Consider the following 24,913-nt stretch of genomic DNA (forward strand, 5'->3'; position numbering starts at 1 on the left):
TTAACTAAAGCTAACCAAGCTGGGTCCAGTTCGAGTCCTGTGTCGCGATTAAGATTATCATTTTCTTCATGAATAGCAGCTTTCTTCCTTGATGATGTGGTCCCTGTAGTTTGAAGTCTTGGCTATGATTCCTGTGTTGCTGAAATCTGGTCTATGTCCGTCATTGAATGTTCTGCTAGTCCCAACTTTTCAGGATGGAAATACTTGATGTATTATTTTCATGTAGTTTACAGTTATTACAAGCATAAGAAAACAGATTTTCTTTGTGATGTTTCATCAGACATTTATTTTCATTTTGACTAAAGATACAGTAACTTTTCAAAATTGTTTTTAAATCACCAAGAAGTTTGGAATGTACATTTAATGCATTCAAACTGAGAAACTCTCTACCAGATGTGGAAACCACAGGAATATACCATGTGAGGCACCTAAAAGTACCAACTGAAATAGCGAAGAAACCAAAAACAGTAGTGATGTGAGGTTTGCGGGAAACAATAATATCAAATGGGGCTCGTAAATCGGAGGTATGGGGTGGGTCGAAAAATATCGACAAATGGGGCATCTGGAGCAAAGTCATATTTTTTTAAATGGAACGATATACAATAACATGGATAATATAAAAGAGCACACGCAGAGAAACACAACGCCCTTGGTCTCATGCATCTACTGCACATAGGAACGAAGATATGGCCATGTGAAAATATGTAAACAAACTAACAAGTGGCCCACTTGACCGTCAGTACCACGGCATGTACAAGTATCAGATGTCGGAAGCCATTGGACAAGATGAAGACAGAACGTGTTAAAGGAAGAAAAAATACAGTAGACATCGTCAGCACCATGTATTTGACAGTGTTACAGCATAATGAAAATGACCATGACAATATGTCGAAGAACCACTGCGTAAGAAGCGAAAACCTGTCAAAGTGTGTGTTCAAAGTGGTGGCAGTCAGCTGCGATACAGGCAACGAGGCGCCCACGCAAAGATCGTTGCACAGAATGTAGTATCTCATAGGGAATGTCCCTACAGGCCGCAGAAATGCGGTGTTGCATATCCTCTGGATTTGTTGGCACATCCTGGTAGACAATGTCCTTCAGCTTTCCCCACAGCAAAAAGTCTAACGGTGTCAAATCTGGGAACGAGCCGGCCATTTCACGGGCCCTCCACATCCAATCCAACGATTTGGAAATGTATTTTCCACACATGCTGTAGCGCGTCTTGCACTGTGAGCTGGACACCCGTCATGTTGGTACCTCATTTCCCTCCTTGTCTGAAGTGGTATGTCCTCCAATAGTACAGGCAGTTCATGTTGTAAAAACTGTATGTATCGGTCAGCATTCAGTGTCCCTTGTATAAAAAAGGGCCAATGAGATGTTCACCCACTATACCACACCACACGTTCACACTCCATGGGTGCTGGCGTTCCACTTGGCGAAGCCAATGTGGAGTTGTCACCGACCAAGAGTGCATGTTCCTTAGGTTGACATTTCCATGATTGGTAAAAGTTGCCTCGTCAGTGAAGAGGATACGTGACAAATCGGGTGTGTCGTGTCGTAACATCCATGTGCAAAACCAAACACGGTCCACAAAATCATTCCCGTGAAGTTCCTGATGGAGGGAGATATGATATGGGTGAAACTTGTGTGTGTGTGTAGAATGCGCAATACACTTCGCTGACTCATCCCAGCATCCCTGGCAATTTCACGGGAGCTAACGTGCAGATTCACAGCAACAGCGGCGAGAACATTTGTTGCACCTGCCTCAACTGTAGTTGGCTTGTTCCGCACACGTGCTCGTGGTGTTACACTTCCGGTGTCTCTTAATTTAATAAATAACTTACCAAACAGACGTCGAGATGGCTCTCGTCTGTCCAGATATCTCCCTGCGTACACACGGTAGGCTTCTGAGGCATTCTTTCGGCATTCCCCATAAATCAGGATAATGTCCGCTTTTTCTATGTTTGTGAACACCATAATCTTCGCTCTTACCACTACGACTGCTTGCTATGAACTAACACGATCTCGTGAACCTGCTATCAAAACTTGCTCTGCGTGAAGGCAGTTCTGTCAGGCACCTGAGAAGTCTTACATGCCGTGGTACTGACGATCAAGTGGGCCACTTCTTAGTTTGTTTACAAATTTTCACATGGCCATATCTTCATTTTTATGTGCAGTAGATGCATGAGACCAACAGCGTTGTGTTTCTCTGCATGTGCTCTTTTATATTATGCATGTTATTGTATATCGTTCCATTAAAAAAAAATATGACTTTGCTCCAGATGCCCCATTTGTCGATATTTTTCGACCCACCCCATACCTCCGATTTACGAGCCCCATTTGATATTATTGTTTCCTGCAAACCTCACATCGCTACTGTTTCTGGTTTCTTCGCTATTTCAGGTGGTACTTTTAGGTGCCTCACGCGGTATAATATTAGTTGTTCATGTTCAAAAGATTATGTGGGACAAACAGCAAGGAAAATGGCAATAAGATGGCATGAACACGATTTGGACATTATAAATCTAAACCCAAGAACAGGTTTGTTAATTCATATCATCGAAGAGAAGCATTTGATTGAAAAGAGAAGGGTTTTAAAAAGATTAACGGGAAACACAGAGTTGAATGTCTGGGAAGCTTCGTTCATTGCAGAAGAACACTGGAATAAATTAAATAATGAAAATGGTAACATAGATCCAGTATGGAGTTTTCATTTTCACAAATGGAGTAAGCCACCATCTTTAAAATTTAATGTAACAGAAAACATCAAGAGACTTTGTGAAAACAATGATGAATTTGAATTACCTGATGATATTTGGGATTCATAATTTTAAAAAAAATATACATATAAGAAATAAAAATAAAACAGACTGCTTTTTTAACAGTTATGTTGCTATATTACAACAATGTAACATTGACAACATCCATTATATAACAGATTCTTTTCGTTTAAAAAATTACTAACCATTGTTATAACTGTATCTTTAGTCAAAATGAAAATAAATGTCTGATGAAAGGAGCGTGTGTTCTCCTGAAACATCACAAAGAAAAACTGTTTTCTTATGCTTGTAATAACCGTAAACTACAGGAAAATAATTCTATAATGCAAGCAATGCGTACATACAAGAAAAACTAATACCTGATGTAGCTTTGGTGTTCTTTACAGTGGTTTTATTGCCCTACCCATTTGCCCAATGTATGATTTCCTGCATTTGCAGATAATACGGTAGACTCCCAGTGTCTTGAGTCCTAACTCATCCTTGGGGTTGCATAGTAGGCTTCTGATCTTCGGAGGTGGTTTGTGAATGGTTTTTATGTTAATTTTTAGTGAGAATTTGGCTAATAACTCCAGAGAGATTTCTGATGTAAGGAAGAATGGCTATCTTCTGGTCAGCTTTGTCCGGGTTCCCTGGAGTGTCCACGTCCCCTGATGTATTTGGATTCCCCGGTGTGTCCAGATTCCCTGATGCGTCCAGCTACCCTGATGTGCTGGTCTTCATGGACAGTACTCGTCTTTATGTTTTGTTGATGTTGTGTTCCGAGTACCCATTCTGTTTGAAAGCTGTCCGAAGATGCTGTATTTCTTCTGGAAGATGCTCCACGTTGCTGAGAGAGATGGCCCAGTGAAATAAAGTAGAGAGTATTGTAGCCCATTGAGACGGATGGTGAAGACTGTTGGCGTTAAGATATAAATATGTGTGAGTCGGATTCCGCATCATCAAGGAAGCAATAGCCATTCATGAAGAAAATTATAATCTTAATCGCGACACTGGACTCGAACTGGACCCAGCTTGGTTAGCTTTAGTTAACCTGAAGCGCGCATGCAGCACACACACCACCCCATTGGTCCGCCATCTTCACCAGCATCCCCCTCCACAAACATATATACACCATGTTGATGCTCTGAACTGAACTTCTACCCTGAACATGTGACGTAAGCTCTCGAAAGCTTGGAATGTTTTTCGCAACTCGCTTAGTTGATAGCCTAACATAATCTTTTCACCAAAAGTTTGGGATGTTGTTGCTTTCCAAAGATACAGCACTTCAAACTTAGTCTCATTTCACTTTTCATGAAAAATGGAGGGTATAACCTTGAACTTCAACATTTTCTACAGGGGATAGAAAATTATTTCAGGGTTTCAAATTTGCACAATATTCATTTCTCAATACCTACTTCAACATATAAACAAATTAAGGCAAACAAAAAATATTTCTTTCTCAGTTTGTGCAAATTTCAAAATAATGGCTCTTAACAACAGATATTTATGTCATATAAATTGTTAATGTGTGTTAACATAATTTATGACAGATAAATATATTATTGAGCTCGCGATGAATACTGCACCAGATAAAAATCAAGCAAGCTGAGCAGAAGCTTTTCTCGAGGAATGAATAGATACTTGCAATGATTTCATGTCAAGTCAACCAATAAAAAATATTTTTGAACCTTAAGAGATTCAGATTTTTTAGATTTTTTGTTTATACGTTGCACCTATCAAGGGGACAAAAACTGCCAAATTTCAGATTATTTTTGGCTCTTAGTTTTAGAGTTATTGACTTTCAAAAAAGCAAAAATCCAAACATTTGAAGACATTTTGAAATCTTTAAATAGTTCTACCGGTATAGATCGACCACAAGGAAAAAAACTTGGGACGAGAAGTCCCCACGCAGCTTTCCCTTCTTCCCTCCACCTCGGGCCATAAAGAAGCATGGTCCACTCTCCCCCTCCCCTACTCACGGGGGTACGGTGCACAGGAGCCGTGGGTTTGCACAGGTTGTTTTGCTCGTGGTTCCACTATAGATCAAAAACTATTTGATGTAGAAATCTCAAATTGGAGTCATTATCTTCTGCTGTTAATGAGCTTTAATTTGAAATGCAACATGACTGTGGTGTTTGAATGTCTTAATTTTTATGAAACTTGAAAAAAAAATGTTTTATTTTAAGTCTCAAAAACACCATTTTTAATATTTTTGAAAAATATATATGATTTGAAGACATCAATTGACTATTTGTGTGCAAAATTTCATAGTGGAATGGCAATGGGTTCCGATCGAAATTAATTTTTTGTATTGTAATGTATGCAAAATTTGCTAAATTTGTTGACTTCCATGTTATAACCACAACTATATGCTGAGTGGTTGATGTAGAATTCTTCATAATAGTCTATTTTATAATTTTTGGACTAGACATATGAAAATTCATATTATTTATTACATTTAATATCAGGTAAGCAAATTGAAAAATGTACGTGGGAGTCATTAAATAACATGAATTTTATTCATCAAAAAAGTTCCTTAGCAACACTGCGCCTGCGCAGTAGTTCATACAGCATGGCCGCTCCACTGTTGGCTTGCACTGTAGGAGAGCTACAAAGTGTTTCTCGTTTTTTGTAGTCAGATGGAGTGAAACCTTCTGAAATCTAGAGCTGAATGAAGGTTCAGTACGAGACAATTGTTTAAGTCAGGGGAAAGTATATGAATGGGTGGAAAGGTTTAAAGATGGAAGACAAGCCAGTTTGTGTGGCAACTAACACAGTAAAACAGCAGATCAATTAGCGAATCCATTAATTTAGTACACTCTCTTCTGACAAACAATTATCTCTGTACTGAGCCTTCATTCTGCTGTAGATTTCAACACAAGCATGCACAGACCCTCTGATTAGGGGGGGAGCCTTGATGATAGTTTATTTGGAGAAAGAAAAACCTCATTTCATCTCACTGTTTTATTGTATTGATGGGTATGGAACAAGGGTGTATATATAGAGTGGGTCCCGAACAACTGAAAATAACTGTATTAGAAGAATGTCCTTTGCTCCCTCCATTATTCTCACTAATTTACATATGAACATGGTTTCAGACAGCAGATTTAAAACAACTGCATATAATAAGTTTATTTCCAACACTAATGGCCATTGGCGGGGGGGGGGGGGGGTTGCTTCTTCACTTTTTGCCCCCAAAACTATAGCCTGTTAATGCTAAGCCTCATCTGCAAAGAAAAAGTAAACTGTCGTTGCCCTCCTCCCTACTTTTGTCCCTCAATTGCTGCTGATGATTTCTAATGTATGGGCAATTTATCTTGCAAACACATAGGTAACAAAACTAACGAATAAACTGCATGCAAGTGATAATAACAAGACATTTGCTAGAGAACTAAGTTGGATAGTTCAATTACATAGAAAATAATGCATCTTACGTAGTTGCTTGGTACTTTCGTTGGCTTGAAAATACTTAATTATGTAAAGAGCATAATATTGTTTAATAACAGCAATAAAATTCCTCTGCACTAAATTCCTAAGCACGAGTATTAGCGCACGCCTTTGGATTTCAGAAGGTTTCACTCCCTCTGAACACAAAAAACGAATTACACTTTGTTGCTCTTCTACAGTGCAAGTCAACAATGGAGCAGCCATGCTGTATGAGCTACTGTACAGATGCATACTTCGCCATTGTCACGACACCTTTATAGTGTGTTGCTAAGGAACTTTCTTGAGTGCCAAAACACACATTTTCGTTGTGCATAAATATCCATGAAGTTTAGAATAAATTCCTGTTATTTAATAATGTCCCTTCGTATATATTTCAACTTGCTTACCTGATATTAAAAGTGAAAAGTTTTAGGTAATTTCATGTTATTTGTAGTATAAAAATTATAAAATAGACTAATATGAAGACTTCAACATCATGAAGGGTCCAAAAAATTAGAATTTAATCGTTTGGTCTTGGGCACCAGCCTCAAATTAACAACAATAGATTAAAGTTTGAAAATTTTAATTTAAAAAAAAATAAAGTGTGCAGGAGATGCATTACTGTGAGAAATGCTTACAAAATGGTTATGCAACTATTAAATTAACTACACGTATGAATTCATCATCATGTTTCATTTTTACCTCACATTTCGTATATATAAACATAAATGTGTATGCTCATTCCAACATTAATCAAACACTGACAACAAGGCAAACTATGCAATGAGATGTGGTTATAGATGAACTTTCATGAAACCCATTCTATGTCAATAAAACATTGTCAGTTATAGATGTATTTAAAAACATCTAAAAATAATAGACAATTATATCCTTATGACTTGGCCAAGTACTTACAAACCACATTAGCGTACAAGGTAATTTTAATTTAACAAGTATAAAAATTCACTTAATGACTTTTTCAGGCATTCGTGTAGGACTCAATATAAAAATAATCTGGCGCAATTTCTTCTATTCCACTTTTTTCCTTTCAGGGAAGAAATCTTTCCAGACGACCTATATGCCAACTACCTTATATATAGAAATCGTAATTTTTTCCACGTTGGCCAAAACTGATGCCCAATATCATGTTCACTATTTCTAACAGGTATAGTTAGGAGTTACCAGTTCTAAGACAATTATCACAAGATTATGGAGGAATAAATAATTTCCGCTCAAAAGAAGTTCGAAGAACCAATACATATCCTGACATTTTAATGCTTTGAGGTTGTGTCTTTGTCAACCATGTGTAATGTATCCATGTACAACCAAGAACACCTAGTCCACTTCGCTTATCACACATGTTAAACTTTCACGTAAAAGAGAGATTAATCATCATGCTCCAATTTGAGACTTAAAATATTGAAAATAAAGCCTTTTTGAACAAGAAAATCATGCATTGTATTATCCTGCACCAAATCATCACTTTTTCTTCATCACGATATCCTCACAAGTGTATCCAATACCCCATCCCTTTTCCGTATTTACAGATTACAAACTATCAAATTTACATGAATAGAAATAACAATTTTGTAACAGTATTGTAGAGATATTTACATTGTAATTCCTTCTAAACCTAATAAAAGGCAACTTGGCAACAGATTTAAATATGCTTCATTATTTCTTACCTTTAACAAGAGAAAAAATACTATACATGTTTGCGCAATTATAGAGGGAAAAAGGATATTTTTGTACTATTCGAATTTTTCCCTACAGAGGTATTTTGCCACACTAAAATCAACACAGTCAATGAGACATTGCTTACAATTATTATTCAGCATTTTTACCATTCAGAATACAAAAATTGAGTTCAAAACACACTGTAGTTAATGAAAAATGAATTAAAATAACCAAGAAAGTGAGAGCAAACTCTGTTCATTGTGCAAAACCAGGTAAATACAAAGTCTATTAACATGCAACATTTAGTTCTGTGCAAAGCATGCAAGTGATTTATTTGTTAATTTTCTGAGGTCGGTAACTTTTGATTTAATGTATCGATTTTCATGAAATTTGAAATATAATGAAGAAATCTGACAGGTCGAACAATGAGAAAGATCACATTCCACAAAAATGTAATTTAAAAATTAAAGGTTGTAAAACCTTGGCCACATACAATGTACACTTGACGGTATCGTTATAACATCATCCACTCAGCATATAGTTGTGGTTATAACATGGAAGTCAACAAATTTATCAAATTTTGCACACATTACATTACAAAAATGTAATTTTCATAGGAACCCATTGCCGTCCCATTATGAAATTTTGCTCACAAATAGTCAATTGATGTCTTCAAATCATATATGTTTTTCAAAAAAATTAAAAATGGTGTTTATGAAATTTTGAAAAAACTTCTTCTAAAGCTTTTTAAAAATTAAGAAATTCAAACACCACAGTCATGTTGCATTTCAAATTAAAGCTCAATAAAAGCAGAAGAGAATGACTCCAATTTGAGCTCTCTAGGTAAAATAGCTTTTGATCTAGAATTTTGATTTGATTTAGTTTATTTTACTTCGCGTTTTGTGCCTCTTGGCTAATTTGCGAAGATGGGGATGAGTGATGAAATGATGAAATTGATGAATGGACATTCACAAACAACCAAGCCCAACCGGGATTCGAACCCGGGACCCTTGGCGTCGCAGCACGATGTGCTAACCACTCGGCCACAGGGTTGGGCTGATCTAGAACTGTTTAAAGATTTCAGAATGTTGGCAAATTTTGGGATATTTGCTTCCTTGAAAGTCAATAACTCTAAAACTAAGAGCCCAAAAAAATCTGAAATTTGGCAGTTTTTGTCAACTTTACTGGTACTACCACTGCACCAAAAATTATTAATTACTGGGATGTCAAGGTTCAGATCCTGGTTGATTTGGCATGGAATGACCCCATAATCCTATATTACATTATTACAACACTTTGCACTTGGTACGTAAAAAGAAAAAAAGAAACAGGAGAGGGTAGGATTTGAACCTAGGATGTTTCAATCTTGATGAAAAACTATAACAGGATGACTAACCAAACTGCTACACGAGATTACTCACAAGAAACTCTGTAAAACATGTTCATCTCACTGGAAAGAAACTCGTGCCAGAGTTCTGAATAATTTTTCACCACAGATCAAGGAAAAGGTGCATTGCATAGTATTGTGCAAGACATATTTACTGATATCACACCTACAATTGTAAAAAATTTGGCTCTTTGCTTTCAAATGTGGACAATTCATTCCAAGTGAAGGAGATCCTGTTCAGTGTTTCAACTGCACACATTCTTGTGCTCCTTATTTTATGTTTGTAAAACAGGTAACATATGGTAAAGGGACTGATAGACTGAGATTATTTGGTAACATTCATAATGGGACTGAATAATTCTATACCAGCCAGTCAGAACATGAAATAATATTGTATGGAGCACGGAAAAAAAAATAAGAATAACAATAAAAAAAGCACCCAAATTTTTAGGAAGTTCGTGGCAGCCATATATAGCTACCAAACCATCAGAACATTTTGCATTTCCAATAAAATGTAATGCTTTCAACCATGGTGTAGCCATTGTGTAAACAAGTGGGCCATTGCAAACTGGTAATGATGTAGACTATGCCAAATATGCTTAACATGAGAGATTTTCAAATAACATGAATAAGCATTTCAACATATGGATGATAGAACTACAGCGTGGGCGAGAAATAACTAGTTAATGAAAATTTGCTGAAGTTTTTGTAATGTTTAAGCAATCTGAATAAAAGTTTCTGTACATTATGAAATAGAATGTGCATACAAATTTCACAATACGATGATCCTGTGAAATACATGAAGCACATCCTTAAGTTTTCTTTTTGGAAAGGTCCCAATAGTTCTAAATTCCATTGCCATGTGACAGTGGTTAGAAGAAATAATTTTGTGAGAGTAGGTCAGTCGTGAGTGTGCAATGTCAGTTTCATACACAATTTCACTAAGATCCACCACCTAAGAACTCCATTGATTTAGTGCTGAGGTGCATACTGAAATCTGTCTGAATGGAGTTGGATTACCATATTGACCTGTGCAGAGTAACAAAGGGTGCTGACATTAGCATTTTTGTGAGTTAACTTTGTGATAACCACTGGCACTTAAACATGGACAGTTACATTACACATGTGCAAAATTGTATCCTATTTTGACAATATATGAAAAAAATTCACAAGTTGAAATCATTCAAATAATTTTGAAACATGGTATATAATAAGTAACCCTCCACATGCAGAACACATCACAAAGAGTTGGCAATGATGAAACGACATATATATAGTATAACATAAAAAGCACTCATTTCGTTGCTACAACACATCTCTGCAAACTAAAACAACAGAGGCCAACCTCCATGGTGAAGTGGTTAGGCATGTCCTGGGTTCCAATCTCTGCCTGGGAATGTGTGTTCTCTGTGAGTGTGACTTCATCAATTTCAACCTTTCATCACTCATCTCCACGATTAACCAAAAGTGGCAGAAAAGTGATGTAAAATAAACCAAACCAAGCAATCAAAAACAACAGAAAGTGTTAATATGTAAAACTATTCATAAAGAAACCATATTTTGTTCTTAAATATGGGAGACTTGAAATCCAAGCTTCATTGTTTAATTGCTACATGGAAAAATTCATGACTTTGCCCATATACAAGAAGCAATTCTGACAATGACTAAATATTCAAGTTGAGGAAATTTTGAGGACCTATGATCAAAGTCTTATGATACTTGGTTTCATTAATGTGAAAATATTTCATGCACTCACCTTTTTGTCTCTGCAGATGGACATTCATCTTCAATTGCGAGTTCACTCTTCACATCTTCAGGCTCTACAATAACATTGTCACTCTCATCACTTTTGCATGCAACAGCACCAAACTCTGCACTCGCATCCAAATCTTTACTATCATTTTGCAAAAATTCAGTCATCCCAGCACCAGAGTTCAATTGTACGTGAAAGGCAACATTCCCTGCTTCATTGACTTTCATTTGTTCCAACTTTAGTTCAGATTTAATAACTGATGATGATGATGCTGGCTGCCAAGTGTTTTCAGTTGATTCTTCATTTGGTTCACTCTTGATTGAACAACTCATGAGGTCAGGTTCTGCCTTCAGGAGGTTGGACAAAGAGTGATCATGAAACTCCATCTGTGTTGATGAGGGTGAGGCACTTGCAATCTGAAAAGACATTTTACACACGAAGATCAGATGGTGCTCAAATATTGGTGAGCCCAACTTAAAAGTTCAGTATGGGGCTTATGACGACAGCGTTGCCGCATGGCGCACAGCAGAAGATTGTTCCTTTGCATGTTGAGCGTTTGCTGTAGTACATGCCAACACAAAAGTTAGTGGTGCATGCAGGCCCATACCCAAGGGGGCATGGGAGCCATGTCCCTCCCTCAAAGATTACAAGAATCTTTGCTAATACATATCATTTAATTTATAAATATATTATTTTCTTAACATATATAATTATAATGGCCATTCGGTGGTACTGGTCAATGAGTATTAAAATAAATTTTAAAATATCGCTACTTTGCGGAATACAGTTTACTTTCTCTTGGTGGACAAGGCTTAACATTAAGTAGCCATCAATAGCAGGGGGGACAATGCCCCCCACAGACCCCATAATCATCACCACTGTAAGCAATAAAAGTAAAATAAGAATGCAAGATAAATATAAGAATGGAATATTAATTGATTATATTAATAGAAAGCAGAACTTAAACATAATAAAAGCATTTCAACTACATTTTGCAATCTGGCATTTTAACCAGTTAGTTTGCTACTTTTCAACTTTTTAAATACTATATAAAAGTAACAAATTAATTCCTTTATGCATAATGTTTAGCAATTTACTTCTGTATGTAACATAATAAATATGTATATTATAATAAAACAATATACCAAATAAAAAATTGCCTTCCACATTTTTTCGGTGGCAGCGGTGGCTCAGTCGGTAAAGCATCTGACTACCATGCTAAAGGTCCCAAGTTCGATCCCCAGCCAGTTCAAATCCGGGGACTTTTCTGACGGTAGTGGCCCCGGTGCCCACCCAGCATCGAATAACATGGGTACCTGGGGGAAACCCTGGGGGGTAAAGGTGGTCAGGGGAATGATGCTGATCACATCACCCCCACTCACGACCGGATCAAGAGAGTGTGGGGCGTTACCCCACACTCCCTATACAGCTTCATGGCGTGGTGCCTAGCACAGGGGAACACTTTACTTTTTTTTCTACATTTTTTCAATTACTCCCCCCCCCCCAAATATCCTGTGTCCAGGGTTGGGTCCATGGTTACTGTATAATACAAGAGCACAAATTCATAAAACAAAGAAACCTCCCTTTAAGAAAAAGGAGAAAATAATAGGGAATAGCAAAATAATTATAATGATGTATGTACTTACAATGCTACTAAATTCTTATTCCAAAGGCGCAACACTGTCTATTGGGTCACCACTGCCTGAGGAATCATCATTGGTGGTCATCTCTTAATCTGAAGAATCCTCATTTAGCTGTATAATTATGGGTTCGATGTCATCCTGAAGTTCATGTGCACCCCACATTTCACTTTCAATTTTTCTTACATGCTCCACACACTTTTTCCACAGTTCACTTGTCACTTCATCGAAACCTTCACAAATCAGTCACTCCATGTCTTTTATTTTAAATGTGCTGTTTCTTGAACTCACATAGTGTTAGACCTGGGCCCAGATAAGTTCTTTGGGTTTCAACTCGCAGTGATAGGGGGGGTAACCGCAGAATTGTGTGGCCAAGATCTTTTGCCATTTCGTCTATTTTATACATATCATACTTGCACCAGATGTCCATCAGATCTCTTTTAAGCATCTAATCTTCATATCCTGTGACCGGGGTTGGGTCCATGGTTTGTCCAGAACGATGATGGACCGTGGAGGGAGATTTGGAAATATCTGGTCCGGAATATACTTTTCGTAGGTCTCCCTGTCCATTTCATCGTGTTCGTCGGTGGTGTTTTTTCCGGCACACAAAAACGAGTTTCGCATTTAGAACAAAACCGTGTTCATTACCAGCATGCACCAAAGCAAATCTCACTCCCCCAACCTGTAGGTTCTGCAAGCACACTGGAAAGGCCACAGAAAAAGGCATTGTGCAGTCTTTATTGTCTTGTTCCTCCACTCTTATTGCACAGTAGCACCAGCATTAACCCATGACTCGTTCGTGTATACAATGTACCTGTTTTCGGTCCTAAATTGTCTAATTTGACATAGATATTTGTGACGCATAGACACAACATCTTCCCTTTCAATGAGCATTGCTTTGCTTCCCCTTTATTCAAATATAAAATCAAGTTCTTTCAACAAACGATGAAATATTGTCCTCTTTAAATTTGGCAATGAAGGGTCAGCATTTACTGAATGCAGCACAGATTGAAGGGTTGGAGGACAATTTTTGAAAATGAACTCTTGGACTTTCCGCCACACAGTGCTTTGAACAAAGTTGTCGTATTTTACATACCTGCTGTTATCTGGCGTTTTTCTCCTCTGTCTCCTTTTGTTTGGTGTTGTAAGAATTCCTTGAACCACTTTGCTGGGAATTTTGTAAACAGTTTTACATGAAATTCCAGTTGCTTCAGTAGTTTCACTCAATCCAAGTAACACTTTTGCCATGATTTTTCTGCTTCAAATAATAAAAAATATTTATTACAATTTGTCTCTCTTTACTTTTAAGACACTGGCCACTTTTTCGCTTAATAACACTTCCACTTGACATTTTGCTGTTGTACAATAATAATAGAGCTAATAATGAGCTCCTTGAAGGACTACCCAAAACGAAAAAGCATGCACACAATAAACCTCTTGACCCCACGGGACGGAAGGACAGAAGTCTATTGATGAACTTTTGTCTGGACATTCCCCCCTCCCCATTTCCCTCTTCCCAACATGTGTTTGCAGCAGCTGGCAACATTCGGAGAACTGTTATTTTTAGCTCCCCAAATCACGTAAACACAAGAAAAGAATATGTCTTTATTCGATGGTTTGACTTGTAAAAGAAGGTGTAGAATTTCAAAACCTTACATTTCCTCTGCGTATTGCATATTTCTTTTTTACTCTTCAAATGTTAAGCATTTTCCTTTCTGACAGAAACACTGTTACTTGGGGATGGTGGCAACAAAGGTAAAAGCTCATAACAGACCATACTGAACTCTTAAGTTGGGCTCCTCTATACAAGATAAAATACATGTGTGTGTGTGTGTGTGTGTGTGTAAAAAGGGAAAGGGAAACCCTCACCAGACACTGGAAAAACTCGAACGTTTACAGCTGCATCTCCAGTGGTAGAAAAAGTTTGTGGAAACGCAAGCTGTGTAAAGTTGAAAATGATGGTTAGAAAGGGATAGGGGTAGTGATGGATTAGTTGGAAAGTTACTGGGTGGCATCTTTCAGGCCAGTGGCCTCCACGATCGCACAGTGCTAGCATCACCACCTTGTAAACAAGGGATCCTGGGTTCAATACCCGTGGAGTCTCATAGTGGTTCAGATCCCACTTTAAACTGTAGGTCCTGTCTCGATTAGCCATTCTGTGCATAAAGTGGACTTAAAACAACACATCAATCAATCAATTTTCAGGCCAGAGGTTGGTTGCATTCATGGCTAATATGTAGGCCCTCTCCCATCTTTTTCGTACCAAGGTGTTAATTGAAAGGGATGTCTTGATGGTTGGTAGTGACAAAAATAATTTAAGTCCAGGTTGTGGGTTGAGAAGGGGTGGGTGTTAATCCTGAGGTTGAAGGCCTTCGATGTGCCCCTCCCCTGATTTTGCAGGTGAAGGTATAGATAACATTGCTCAACTTCTTGTGTGTATGTGTCTCTTGGATTTTAAGCCTGTTCCTGGGTTTTGGAGGCTGATTCAGAAAACTGCATCTGATAGACTGCATCAGTTCCGGTTTCTTAGATACAGATATGATATGATAGATATGAATGCATAAAATGTTAGTCAATTCTTTGAAAGATCTCCTCTGCAGAATAGGGATATCATAACAAGCTTTGTTAATTGATTTCGCAATTAATATATTTAAACTACCCACATTTCGTATGTATAATTGATCCATGTTTCACAACTATTCCCACTCATATCATTTCATTTCTGCAGATCGAACACTACAGAAGTTATGGCTACTTCAAGATGGACATGCTTGAATCATCCCAGTGTATTTCACTATATTTGTGGGGAGTACACACTGAAAGCAATTAGGAAACCTATTTCTGAGTTTGTGAAAATTAGGGATGGCCAAACGGATCCAGATCCGAAAAATCCGGATCCATTCGGATCCGGATCCAAAAGTTACGGATCTGGATTCGGATCCGAAAATCCGGATCCGGAGCCGAGAGTTTTGTATCTCAATCCCATTATAATATTACCACACCTTAAAAGGTATTATGATCTTCGATTACAAAGAAATTTTTCGTTAGTCCTAGAAGAATTTTTTTTCACGTGTTGTTCCTAAAACACTTTGCTACGCATCGGCTAACACACTCATGCACAAATGTCAGAGGTGATTTTGTAAATGCCTTTGAAACGAATATGTATTCATTTGAATGTATTGGAAATGAAAACACACATAAATGTGAGACATTCCATTCCAGGATGAAACCTTTAACATATATAACAAGATAGAAATGTTATACAAAAATTATACAATTGTTCTACAGTTACAGTTTTACAAATTAAAATAAAACATTATAATATATGCAGTGTTAAATAATTACGAAGTGTAAGACTAACAAGGGAGGTTATCTAAGTGTCCCCCTCCGATTTTGGCAGTATAGTGGGGCCCAAAGGAAGAATTACATGTTTTTTTTGTTTAAGCTAAAAAACGGTTTTAGGGGCCAAAACCCCCTCAAATGTCAAGATGAGGACAAATTGAAGTGAGGATCTGACCCCTGTTTCCCTCCGATTTACATGAAACTTGGCAGGTGTATAGTGGGGCCCAATGGAAGAAATGCGTGTTTTATTTTTTCAGCTAAAAAACGGTTTTAGGGGCAAAACCCCTTCAAATGTCAAGATGAGGACAAATTGAAGTAAGAATCGGACCCCTGTGTCCCCCTCCGATTTCCATGATACTTGGCAGGTGTGTGTATAAACGGGCCCAAATGAAGATACACGTGTTTTATTTGTTTTGGCTAAAAAACGGTTTTAGGGGGCAACCCCCCCCAAATGTCAATATGAGGACAAATTTAAGTGTGCATTTGACTTATGTGTCCCCCTCCGATTTCCATGAAACTTGGCAGGTGTATAGTGGGGCCCAAAGGAAGAAATACGTGTTTTTTTTTGTTTCAGCTAAAAAACAGTTTTACAGGGCGAAACCAACTCAATTGTCAAGATGAGGACAAATTGAAGTAGGGATCTGACCCCTGTGTCACCCTCCGATTTCCATGAAACTTGGCAGGTGTGTGTATAAACAGGCCCAAATGAAGAAATATGTGTTTCTTTGTTTCGGCAAAAAATTTGTTCTAGGGGGCAACCTCCTCTCAAATGTCAAGATGAGGACAAATTGAAGTGAGGATCTGACCCCTGTGTTCCCCTCTGATTTCCATGAAACGTGGCAGGTATATAGAGGGGACCAAACGAAGAATTACATGTTTATTTTTTGTTTCAGCTAAAAACTGTTTTAGGGGGCAAAATCCCCTCAAATGTCAAGATGAGGACATATTGAAGTAAGGATCTGACCCCTGTGTCCCCCTCCGATTTTCATGAAACTTGGCAGGTGTATAGAGAGGCCCTATGCCCCCTGTTTCTTCCTATGCCATATTTACATCGTTTCGGGGTCAGATCCCCACGTCAATTTCTCCTCATCTTGACGTTTGAGGGGTGGGGCCTCTATACACCTGCCAAGTTTCATGGAAATCGGAGGGGGAGACTTACACCTCCCTTGTAAGTGTATTAATTCATTACAAATCACGCACGCGCGCACAGAAAGTTCTGGATCCGGATCCGAAAGTACCGGATGCAGATCCGAAAAATTTTAGGATCCGGAACCAACCAGATCCAGATTTCGGATCCGTGAGGATCCGGATCTGGCCATCTCTAGTGGAAATAGCATATGTAGCTCATTTTGGTGTCAAGCTTGGATATAAGGATAAGCCATGGGCTCCTCATATTGCATGCAAAACTTGTACAGAGCATTTATGCCATTGGACAAAAGGATAAAGAAGCTGCTTGAGATTTGAAGTACCAATGGTATAGAGGGAACAGAAAAAAATGCTTCAATGACTGTTATTTTTGTATTGTTAATATCACAGGCATCAATCAACATAATTGTGACAAGTGGTCTTACCCTAATCTACCTTCAATCAGAAGACCTGTTCCGCATTTGGATCTTGTACCCATTCCACCTATCCATGAACTACCACAGCTCTCAGGGGATGAGTCTTGCATGTCTGATACTGCACAAGATAAAGACAGTAGGCTTAGTGTCACTGATTTCCAAACAACTTTACATAGTTGACCAGAATAAATTGAGTGATCTGATGAAGGACTTACATCTTTCCAAGGAGTCTTTGGAATTGCTTGCCTCCAGACTAAAGAAAAAGAAAGTACTTCAGCCTGGAACAAGAATTACATTTTATCAAATGGAAAAAAAAGATTTGCTGTCATTTTTTTACTGAAGACAAAACTTAGTATTCTGCAATGACATGGAAAACATTCTGAACAAAACTGGTCTTTCAGAATATAAAACAAGTGAGTGGAGTATTTTTATTGACAGTTCAAATGTAGTTTGAAATGTGTTATTTTAAATAACAGCAACAAATATGGTTCAATTCCAATAAGTCACCCCAACAGGATGAAAGAATAGTCCAAGACCATCTCCTTATTCTTGGCAAATATAAAATACCATGAACATCAATACGGTTACTTTTATTCTTGGTCAACCAAGTGGCTACAAAGCCCCATAGCCCTATGAACCATTGACACATAGCCCTACAAACCATTTGCGGAAATGTACAATCTTTAGTTACAAGAACACGTGTTTGGAAACACTGAATGGGATTGACCGGGATTACGTCATCACACACAGGCAACATCCGGCTGGAAGGAAATGGATGCAACAGCTTTTGTGCATCGGTCACACATTTATATCGAAAAATAGATGATTTACCGGCAAAATTCAATGAACGATGCGAGAAAACACTTCCCCAAACTTCCACAAGTCTAAAGAAACTGCATTCGGTAAGTAATTTCTCCTGTAAATTTTAAGAAATCTGTTTCCCAGAAACAGAAAGTTTCCCTTGAATTGTACTTTATTTTAATGCGCAGTGGTGTAGAAGGCAGGAAATGTGCCTAATATCTGCAATCACACACAAAGCAATAATAGAATATCTGACAGCAGACAAACAACAAAGTTCTGGCTAATTGTTTGTTGGTCACTTTTTGGAAAATGCATGCTTTTGTTTCTTCACTTTTCTTTAACTTCTCGCCTGTAAGTAACTTGTATTTTATCTACGTATTCTTCTGAATCTAATCTTTCTAATGCTGTAAGACACATATTACCATTTACTTTGATAAGCACTGTCACTTACAACAAAATGTGTCCCTCGGGATCCGTTTCCATACTACCTGCATGGGGAATGTAAGGGAAGCGCATTGTATTAAGACAGGTCTTCCATTGCTATGGCGACATTGCCGGAAGTGACGTTTACTTTACCAGCGTATTTGAGGAAATGACTACAAATTTGACCACAAGCCTGTCGTGGCTACATATTAGACTACATATCGCAAGGTACCTTTATTAGGTAGGCAATTCCCGAGGTTCCGAGAATTTCTTTCATGATTCTGTGCGTGCTATGACGTCATTATGAGGACAGAATGGAACTTACTCCGTTAGCGTATACGGAAGAGAGAAATAAATCGGTCGATTATTTTTACTTATACACACCTTTTCTCGAATGCCGTTACAATGAGTACAAATCATCCTATTTGTGCTCTTGCCACGTGCAATAATCACAGAAGAAAATCGCCTGGAATAAAGTAACAATCGCTTCCCAAAAATCATGTTGCTGCATCAGGATTGATTCAATTTGTTCCTCAAAACTACTTACTTCCACACTCGCCTTCTGCATCCTCACGTATGCAACTTTCAAAAGCCATTACACAATCGGAACTCAGGTTCTAATTATTGCTTTATTGAATATTGAGAACAAGATAAGATCTTTTAAGCTTTGAAGTTGAAACATCGCCCGCGAAAATAATACTTTGAACATCTCGTAGGTAGTAAACACAAATTGACAATTGCACTGTGTTACTTTACTTTATGTTCTGAAAATATAATGTACGTCTTCCAGGACAGAAGATTTGCCCTTGCACATACTTTCAACCTTCTCGTCAAACAATGAGAACAGCTGTCATGTAAGTAATGCCCAAAGAAGCTATTCAATGTAACGCATGCTTATGAAAGCAAGGAAAAATTTTTCAATGATTTTTGTGTTATCAATATAATATGTTGTATACACATCTATTATATTATAATTAAAAGATATCGTACAAATATAATACTAATTTGCTAGCTTTAATTTATTTCATATGTGCTTTAAAAAGTCGCGGTGGTTCAGTCGGTAAATAGTCTGGAGGATTCTGTTCCCTGGGTGGTTGGTCTCAAAGGGGATTTTCTCATCAACGTCCTTGCATCAAAACTGCTTTCAGGTTCACCAGGGGTCTAAAAAAAATAGTGTTTTGGGGGCCGAAACGTGATGATAATACCACCTTCATAAATGGCCAAGATTGTGAATCATAATACCTATATTTATTCATGGCATGTTGCAACGCGCAGAAGGCACTTTTGCTTTTAAAACTTAGTACATATTTAGTTGCACACCATGACCGTTCAGTCTAAGACGTCATGCTTTTTGGCTCCGGCTACAGAACGTGCAGGTTCGAGTCTCCTAGGGGAAGCGTAACAACTTTCCTTCTGAGGTTTCTGACTGTGTATGAGACTGGTGGCCCCCCACCATTGTGAGAAAATTCGAGAGCTATGAATGAGTAGCGTAATCCGGTAATGGAGACTTACAAAAATGACTGTGCGCTCTTTGTGCTGACCACACGTCACCTTGTAACAGGTCTTCTGCCTCGGCAGGTGGGAGTGTGGCCAGCAGTCGGTAGGTAGACCTTAACCATCCCATGTATTAGTACATATAGGGATATATGCCGCAAGAATACTGACACATTAGGATTTTTTTTTACAACTCAATCACACTGCAGAAACTCTTTTCACGTAGATTTAATAGACGACCTCTGTGGCAGAGTGGTTAGCACATCGCACTGCGACGCCAGAGGTTCCTGTTTCGAATCCCAGCCCGGGTATGGATTTTGGTGAGTGTCCATTCATCTGTTTCTTCATATCATCACTCATCCCCAACTTCGCAATTAGCCAAAAGTGGCAGAAAAGTGAAGTAAAATAAACCAAATAAAAATATAGAAACTAGATTTAATATTTCATATTTGCGTTGCTTGATTGAATTGGTGTTTTATGTCCACTTTATGCACAGAAAGGTTCATTGCGACTGGACTAACAATTTAAAGTGGGATCCGAACCACTAAGTGCCTACATCGGGTATCGAACCTGGGACCCCTTGATTACAAGGCAACGTCGCACCTACTACGCCATTGGGGAGGCCATTTTTGTGTTGCTTCACAAGACTTATTTTCTAATTGCGGACTACTAGGTCTATTAGTATTAGGAAAACACATTTCATGTGTGTGTTTGATATGGTATGACATTTAATTAGGAAAAGCAATTGATAATATAATATTTATACAAAGTAAATTAATGTATTAAGTATGGTCTTACAACAAATGTAAGTATTACAGAATGTGATAGGAAGCCATTGCCGAAATTAGCCGTAAGTTTTTATAATTCCTCGCATTAGTAGGGGAAGGAGGGGTAAGATTGGGTACTGGGGTGAAACTGGGTACCTTGGTTCTGGCGTCATTAGTTCTCCTCTTTAGCGGAAAGATTGTGAACTACACTCCACTAGTTAAAAGAAGGAGCAGCCATATTGGCGTGTTGTTGCTGTTTAATTCATGGCGTCTCTGTAGGTTAGTTTGTTTTACGATGTCGTCTCTCAAATGTTCCTTTTGTTTCTAAACCATCCTTATTTAATAGTCATTACAGTTATAAAACGCTCTTTAGCTCAGCTTATTATATGTTTACTAAGGATTTATACCCTAACAAACAATACGGATATAGTCCAAAAGTAGCTTGGTACTGTTTAGTTTTTATAACCTCTGCACTCGGGGTAAGACTGAGTACAACCAGCGGTGCAAGACCGGGTACTACCCATCATTGTCCCATCCTTTAACAGTAAATTATATTTTTTTGTAATGATGTATTTTATAACCCAGAACAAGGAGAAGGGTGGATCCAAAGTGGAAAGTGCCTTGGCTGGGCCCACGAAAGCTGCAGTGGAGCGGAGGAAGAAGTCAACTTCTTTACTTGTGACTTCTGTAACTAATATTCTTGAATTGTTCAGCTAAGGCATGAACAAACTTGTCATAGGTATAAAATAAAACTTTCTGCTACTTTTCCACTGAAAATCTCATTTTTCTATTTTCTCATAAAGTTAACATATGCACCCGGTCTTACCCCACCAGTGGGATAATACCCAGTGATTTGCCTTTTTCCAGAAAACAAAAATTGATAAAAAAAAAGTAGTGCAACTATGACTTTTCAGGAAAGATATATAGTGTACTCAGTTAAACAATGCATATTTTACTTAAATCTGACACTCTAACTACCCGGTCTTACCCTCACTTTCCCTTATTCACCTTAAAATATCGTTACAAATAAAATCTAAAAATTAAGGTCCTCAACTCAGGTGGATAAAAGACCAAATTATAATTCTCAGCTTGCATTTACCTTCCATTATTAGAAGAATCATAGGACCGAAAAGCAATCTCTGACTCTTGGCTGATTAGTGCGACATGCCTAAAATACAGGAAAACCTAACAGCATAATCGTTCCATTATTTTTATTTTGTGTTTGTATCGATTTTGTTTCGTTTTAAGTATAATTCACCACTTGGCTAATCACAACGATGCAAATGAATGGTGAGTAGATGAAATTGATGAAGGGAAGATCACAAGACAAAGAACACAAACCCTACATAGTAATACTCAGATTGTTGGCCCACATAGCAGAGCCTAGTAAGCCCGCAATAATGAAGATCCTAGGATATATTATTATTATGTTTAAGACATTTGAATGTTTCCCGATGAGACACCCTTTATGCAATAGCCATCATCCAATTCATTCACAGGCTCGATAGCCGTGGGCGTTAAGTGGTAGACTTTTGTTTTCACCTCCAAAGATCCCAGGTTCATGTCCCAACATAGGCATAGGGGTTCTCTACGAGTGTTCCGTCATCAAATTAAACTAATCATCATTCATCCTGTTCATCGCGACGAGCCAAAAGTGGAAGAAAAGCGACACTAAATAACAAAAACACTAATACAAATTTATCCTCATCCTTACGGTCGACTTGGAGAATCTGAAAAGTAACGTAAAAATATTAAAGTGATATTCCAGGATATTCAGGAAAAAGTCATATCAGAATATGCCAGCACAAAAACTTTCCTTAGAATTACACATTTAAAATAAATGTAATAGGTTAGCTGGAAAGAAAAGCCGGCAATGGGCCACAGCCTACAGGGACAAGATATCACGAAAATAATGTCTGAAAAAGAAACTATCCATTGTTTCGGAATAAATGTATTCTTCTATCGCGTATTTCATCTCTTGTTGTCAAATCAAATTAACAGATTTGATGCATAAAATCAAAAGATGCATGAAAACAGTGTTTCATGGGCCATCTGATACATTCTCCACATAGCTTTCTTCCGCTCATGTCCTCTTGGTGACGTCACAAGCTCTAGCCCAATGACGTGCAAGTCGCGTAGAGCACCCCTCTGCACATATCCTACTATAAACATTTCCTGAATCGCCCTGCATGTTTTCTTCCGATTCGTAAGTTATTTTCTATTTATAAAAACGTCAGGAAGTACCGGAAAGTACTGTGAACAAATATGAATGTAATGTGGAACCTTACTGAAAGTAATTATCACAGTTTACATTTCGATAAAGTCCGAAGTATAGGTGAAATGAGATGTTGAAATTACCTTTCGCAAAAATTCCTCTTTTGTAAACTTGATGCATAACACAGACTACTACCGGTAGCTCTTCTTGAGTGTTTACAGGAGGCTCGAAGGGGTTTCGTGTTTGAGAACAGCAGTAGTGACAACTCTGAGATAATACAACTGAACGTATCAAGTGAATAGTAATTTTGCAAATAGGATCATGAAGGAAATGCTATGGATACCAGACGTAGCCACGGAAGGAGCATTTCCCACGTAGCCAATCCTCGTCTGACGACTGAACGCAGAGTTGTCGTAGTGTTGTGCGATAAGAGAAAACCTAAATGGTTAGAATTCGTGAACCGATACCGGAAAACCCTTCGTACCTCACACATATGAAGAAGAAGAAGACAGCAGCAGTTCGTAACCAAGACGATAGTAAGCAAATGTCGGTTACCAAGTACAGGATTATGTGGGAGTGAAAATTTGACGATCTAACAAACAGTATAAATAATATCAATAGATGTTTCTTTTTTCATTCTTGTGAAATATAAGTGAATAGCGAACTAAATACATAAAAAAATAATAATAATAAAAAAAAACTCAGGAAGATGACTAAAATCGACTACCAGTTGATAGGGTCAGAAAAAGAAGAAGAATCCAGTGTCAGGGGTAAATTTCTTGGTAACGATTAGATTAGATATGCCGAAGACGAATTTCTTCAAATTTACAGGAGAAAAGACGAGAAAGTACTTACGGAATTGCGTTCTTGTGGACTTTCTGAAGCCAGGGAAATAGTTTTTTCGAATCGTGCAACATATTTGGCCTGTAAGTAAGGTATGGTACTAATTTACTATCCTTCGGACACATTTATTTATTTGTAGAGAAGAAACTACTTACCGTAATAAGTTCCTGTAGCATTGTCGAACATCGGGAAGGTGTTTTGTGTGATTTGGGAATGTTTCAGAGCTGAAATTCATGTTCTTCGGAGATAGCGTTTGGCGCATACATCTTCCGACACCATCACGTTCGTACACCTTCGTACACCATCACCTTCGTACACCGTCGTGACTATCATGACGTGTCGTGATTGTGTTTTGTTGGTATCCAGTGTTTCGAACTCCCTGCGTTTGCGACGAGAGTTAGAACTGTGGATCGAGGGTTTGGAGAATGACGTGTGGTGGGTGTGTTGTAAAGTTTGTGGCGGGTGTGGACAAACCATTGGCGCGTGGATAGGTTAGTAGGGCCACGCAAAGGTTTCAATAGTGAAAAAGAAAGCCCCACGAACCATTGGCGCGTGGATAGGTTAGTAGGCCATGCAAAGGTTTCAATAGTGAAAAAGAAAGCCCCACGAACCATTGGCGCTAGCCCCACGAACCATTGGCGCGTGGATAGGTTAGTAGGCCACGCAAAGGTTTCAATAGTGAAAAAGAAAGCCCCACGAACCATTGGCGCTAGCCCCACGAACCATTGGCGCGTGGATAGGTTAGTAGGCCACGCAAAGGTTTCAATAGTGAAAAAGAAAGCCCCACGAACCATTGGCGCTAGCCCCACGAACCATTGGCGCTAGCC

General features: G+C 38.2%; 1 protein-coding gene across 1 annotated transcript in view; it reads right to left on the minus strand.

Moving 5' to 3' along the window:
* The window catches only part of LOC145981276 (uncharacterized), a 47,600-nt gene that overhangs the window by 21,471 nt on the left and 1,216 nt on the right, over window positions 1–24,913 (minus strand). Inside the window, exon 2 of the mRNA XM_083114435.1 lies at window positions 11,003–11,415. Within this exon, the coding sequence (XP_082970561.1) occupies window positions 11,003–11,385 (383 nt within the window). The 5' untranslated portion in view covers window positions 11,386–11,415. The remainder of the gene's footprint in view (window positions 1–11,002; window positions 11,416–24,913) is intronic.

Source organism: Lepisma saccharinum, chromosome 29 (assembly GCF_977018435.1).
Source record: "Lepisma saccharinum chromosome 29, izLepSacc3.1, whole genome shotgun sequence".
Classification (NCBI taxonomy): Eukaryota; Metazoa; Arthropoda; class Insecta; order Zygentoma; family Lepismatidae; genus Lepisma; species Lepisma saccharinum.